The 5,000-nt window shown below is 47.8% G+C and overlaps 1 protein-coding gene across 1 annotated transcript in view; it reads right to left on the minus strand.

Annotated features, from left to right (window-relative positions):
- Positions 1–5,000, minus strand: part of rapgef1b (Rap guanine nucleotide exchange factor (GEF) 1b) — a 34,511-nt gene that overhangs the window by 12,402 nt on the left and 17,109 nt on the right. Inside the window, exons 8-10 of the mRNA XM_076284840.1 lie at positions 4,402–4,594; positions 3,489–3,992; positions 2,748–3,022 (exon numbers count right to left, since the gene is read on the minus strand). Of these exons, the coding sequence (XP_076140955.1) occupies positions 2,748–3,022; positions 3,489–3,992; positions 4,402–4,594 (972 nt within the window). The remainder of the gene's footprint in view (positions 1–2,747; positions 3,023–3,488; positions 3,993–4,401; positions 4,595–5,000) is intronic.

Below are 5,000 nucleotides of genomic sequence, written 5' to 3' on the forward strand. Positions count from 1 at the left end.
TGAATTGTGTTTTCCATGTCATTTGGTAAAATAAATGCTCGAAGAAAATCTATCTTATAGGTTATAGGAGATATGTTTTGTATCATTATGACCGCCACGCAGCGAAGCGGCGGTCATGTAGGTTTAGTCAGATTTTTTTGTTTTCTTTTTCGCATGTCCAAATTTCCGTCAAGGATTCCCGGGACACTGGAAGACCGGGGTACCCGAAACTTGGTGGTCATGTAACCCCACATGGATAGCATGGAACCATCGTTTTTCGTTTTGATCTGTAGCCCCCACGCTGGACTGGACCCCCTGAAAGGAGGGTAGGGCAGACACAGTTTTCTGTGAATATTTCCAGAACCGTAAGGTTTAGGAAAACCATTTTTTTTTGTATGTTGATCTCAAGGGGTCATGTCAACCCATTCCATAACCACTCATTTCATGTATAGCGCCACCTAGTTAAACACAAAAAAGTAAAAATGAGGTGTTGTAATCGCAGGTATCTGTGACCTAACATAGTCAAAACTGTACGAAATTGGAGGTGTAGGATCATTATGACACCCTCTGAATGCACGCCAAGTTTCGTGGAATTCCGTTCATGGGGGGCCACACAATACTGCCCTACAAAGCCAAAAGGCAGTAACTGCATTTTTGGTCGAAAATTAGTTAATGTCATTTTTGGGATATTAAAGACTTCCTTTATCATGTGGATAAATATCTATACTCAATTTGACTGTTTTTAAAAAAAAATAGAGGGTTGTGTTCACCGTAACTCCCAAAACCATACAAGCAACCATGGCAGAGAGCCACAACTGCAGTTACTGTTCTTTGGCTTTGTTCTTCGACGTACAAGTACAGTTACCATACTCTGCCTTTGGTAGCAAATATTGATTATATGTCAGTTACTGCCTTTTGCCTTTGCACGACTCCTTATTTTTAGTACATAATACAAAGGCAGAGTACAGTATCTGACAAATAAGGGTCAAAGGTCAACTTTGAGCACAAGTTTTTTTTATATACACACATTTCTTCATCAGGGCAACAATTCAGCAGATTTTCATTGCTCTACCTATAATAGATTTGTGTAGACAAAACAAAAAACTTTAAAGTCATTTTTCTCAGTTTGACACTCTGGTCAGTTACTGCCTTTTGCCTTTGTAGGGCAGAATAAATTAATTTATGTTACTATACACCAACTGGCCTGTAGGTGGCCGGAGACAGTTTTCTGTGAATATCTCGAGAACCGTAGGGCCTAGGAGGTCCACCTTTTTTTTGTATGTTGGTCTTAAGGGGGCATGTCAACCCATCCCATTACCACTTATTTCATGTATAACACCACCTAGTTAAAAATTAAAAAGCAAAAAATTAGGTGTTTTCATCACAATATCTCTGGCTGACATGGTCAAAACTGCACGAAATTGAAAGTGTAGGATCATTATGACACCCTCCGAATGCATGCCAAGTTTTGTGAACTTTCGTTCATGGGAGGCCTTACAATAAAATAATTTATGTGTACATTTAGTGACTGTACACCAACAAGGTTTCCCGGGACACTGAAAGACCGGGGTACACGAAACTTGGTGGGCATGTAACCCCACATGGATAGCATGGAACAATTGTTTTTCGTTTTCGTTTGTAGCCCCCCAGCTGGACTAGACCTCCCGAAAGGAGGGTAGGGCAGACACAGTTTTCTGTGAATATCTTGAGAACCGTAGGGCCTAGGATGACCAATTTTTTCTGTATGTTTGCCTCCAGGGGTCATGTTGACCCATTCCATATGCACACATGTGCATAAACAGATACACACACACACACATACATTCACAGTAATCATACGTATGACACATACTCACACAGTAGACATATGTACGCATGCATGCACATGCACAAACACAGGCACATACGCAGGCACACACACAAGCGCACACACACACACACACACACACACCCACACACATAAACATAAACATGTACACGCACACATGCACACAATTCAAGAATTTCTCAGAATTATGAACAGGCAAGACGGGGGTGGGGTTGTATAAAATTAATTTTACATGTGAAATCTATGAACTAATCATGTTTTGGTACTTGTTGTCTAGCAGATACCAGTAAGAATTGAGTGTGGATCATGCAATTTAGTGAGACAGTTAGAATCATATAGGCCTTTCAGCGTGATTTCTTTTTGTGGAAAAAATGTGCTGGACTGGGCGGCGGTCATATTTTGTACCGCTTTGCGGTACATCTAGTTTCTATAATTTTGGTGAGCTCTACAGGAATTACAAACTATCTATAGGAATTACAAACTATCTATAAACCCACCAATAGGCTAGAGCTAGACCTTAGTTTCACAGCCTTGGTATGTTAGCAACACAGGGCTCGAAAGCATTGACTGTATAACAAACAAAAACGAAACAGTGCGTGGAATTTATCTGGGAATAGGCTACTGAAGGTAGGTGCGAGCTACCTCGCTGGCGTGTCTAATTTGGTTCCTTGGTTAACATAATGTAGGCTAGGTTTTTTTGCACAAAATTGCGTCTGCTAATAAGCGTAAACACAAACAAACTTGATCTCCTGTGGAAACCCTGACTGCGCCTTCAACGTTTGCCTACTATTAGTTGTTGACATCAAACCTGAATGAACGGCAGCTGTTCCTGAAGTTCACTTGCGTGTTTTTTTTTTTTTGCTGCGCCGCTCCTGAATACATTGTAGGGGAAACACTGGTGTTTGTGTGTGTGTGTGTGTCAGTGCACATCCATACCCACCATTTGCCTCTGTTTGGGCGGCAGGGCGGGTGGTGGCGAGGGCCGTGCATGCCCCTGCGTGTGCCCCTGTGTGTTCCCCTGTGCGTGCCCCTGTGTGTGCCCCTGTGTTGGCGCCTGCGTGGGCGTCTGCTCCCCGGCGTAGCTCTCGCTGATGCCGTACACCTCCTGCAGGCGGCGCAGACGGTGCTTGTAGATGCTCTCGCTGGCCGGTGTCTGGTAGAAGACGGACGGCTGCGGCTCCGAGTAGTCCTCCATAAACGCCATGTACTGCATGACTGGGGGAGGGGCAGGAAGCGAGCGATAGGAGAGCGAGGAAGCGAGAGAGAGAGATAGAGGAACGAGGGAGGAAGAGACGGAGTGAGGGAGAAGGGGTGAAAGAGGATGTGGGTGAAAGTGTACGAAGGAGATAGTCAGGCGGTGTCAGAGGGAGAGAGAGGGATAGAGAGAGAGGGAGAGAGAGGGAATGAGAGAGAGAGGGAGAGAGAGAGAGAGGGAGAGAGAGAGGGAGTAGAGGAAGTGACAGAGAGGGAGAGAGAGAGAATAATGGAGGAAGAGAGCAAATGAAGGAAATTAAACCTAAACCTTCTTGAGGTTGAAAATGTACAGAATACATCTGCCCTACAGGGGAAACTCGGGGTCAAAAATGTTTCCTGCCCACCCCTCACCCCCTTCAGTAATTCCATCCTTCCTTTAGATGACCCCTCTTCCTCCAATCCCCCCTCCCTCCAGTCCTCTACTCACTCGTCCGGCTCTTCTTCTCCGGTAGCGGCGGGGGACTGTCCGTTAGCGAGCCTCCGTCTCCGCTGCCGCCCGGCGAGTGTGTGTACTGGCTGGTGAACACGCCGCCGTTGAGCAGGGGCATGGGCGACAGCGGCGTGAGCAGGGGGAAGGGGGGCGTGGGCGGCCTGTCCGTCCCGCCGTCCCACTCCTCCGACTGGCTGTGGTAGAACTGCGGCGCCAAGCGGAGCCCGTGCACGGAGAGGACCGGCACGCTGCGCCGCTTCTTCAGCGGCAGCGCCGGCGGCGGGTGGATGGCGCCCGAGGACGCGGAGCTGCGGAGGGAGGGGGGCAGGGGCGGCAGGGGCGGAGGGACCGGAGGGGGCGAGCCGCACTCGCTCAGGCACTCGGGGAGGGGGCTCAGGGAACCGCCGCCACCGCCACCGTCGCCCGGCACGGGGAAGGGAGGCAGCGACTCCAGCACGGACAGGTCCTGATGCAGGAAGTCGTAGTCGGGATCGTAACCATCTGAGAGCCAGAGACAGAGGGGGGGCACACAAGAGAGAACAGGAATAGGAAGCTTTAGCGTTTAGCGTTAGCGCAGGGGCGCTTCTGGAGTATCTGATGCCGTGCATCACCCAGGCGGGTGCTACACAATGGTGGTGGTTAGTGCGGTTTCCCCTTCACTGTCAAGTGCTTTGCGTGTCCTAATAAAGCGCTATATAAAATATATACGTTGTTGTTCTATATATGAATGCAAATGTATATGCATACATATGCATACCATGCTTCACATACAGCATTTTAGATGCAAAAGTGTTGCTCCGTGTACATTTGCAGGTGTCTTCTTGTGACTATCTAAATGTGCAGTATACGGTGTGTGCGGGATAATGACCGTGTCTGTGTCAGACTGTGTCTTCTTGAATGTGTGCATTACCCAGCGTTTCACAGCTGGTGTTTCGGGAGCACTGCCCACTGTCCCTCTCTAGCGCAGAGAGCTGCTCGTCTGACTGGCTCAGTTTACCCATGATGCCGCAGGATGACAGGCACGGGGAGTCGCTGCTGTACGATTGGCTGTCTGCCGATAAGCGTCTCTGCAGTAGCTCCGCCTCTTGGTCCTGCTGTTGTAACTATAGAATAGATCAGACACAACTTAGTCAGCTACATCAACTAAATCATAACAGAAGTGTGATATTTCAGCCTGCCCTTTGTGTTAGTGCTGAGTTGATTGTAGAGCTGGGGTTTAGTGTTAGTGCTGAGTTAACTGTAGAGCTGGGGTTTAGTGTTAGTCCTGAGTTAACTGTAGAGCTGGGGTTTAGTGTTAGTGCTGAGTTTACTGTAGAGCTGGGGTTTAGTGTTAGTGCTGAGTTAACTGTAGAGCTGGGGTTTAGTGTTAGTGCTGAGTTAACTGTAGAGCTGGGGTTTAGTGTTAGTGCTGAGTTAACTGTAGAGCTGGGGTTTAGTGTTAGTGCTGAGTTAACTGTAGAGCTGGGGTTTAGTGTTAGTGCTGAGTTGACTAGAGAGGTGGAGTTTAGT

The sequence above is a fragment of the Alosa pseudoharengus genome, unplaced genomic scaffold (genome assembly GCF_046254945.1).
Source record: "Alosa pseudoharengus isolate Yale_2024_CS ecotype anadromous, Long Island Sound unplaced genomic scaffold, YU_APseudo_1.1 YU_APseudo_1.1_scf_14, whole genome shotgun sequence".
NCBI classification, from domain to species: domain Eukaryota; kingdom Metazoa; phylum Chordata; class Actinopteri; order Clupeiformes; family Clupeidae; genus Alosa; species Alosa pseudoharengus.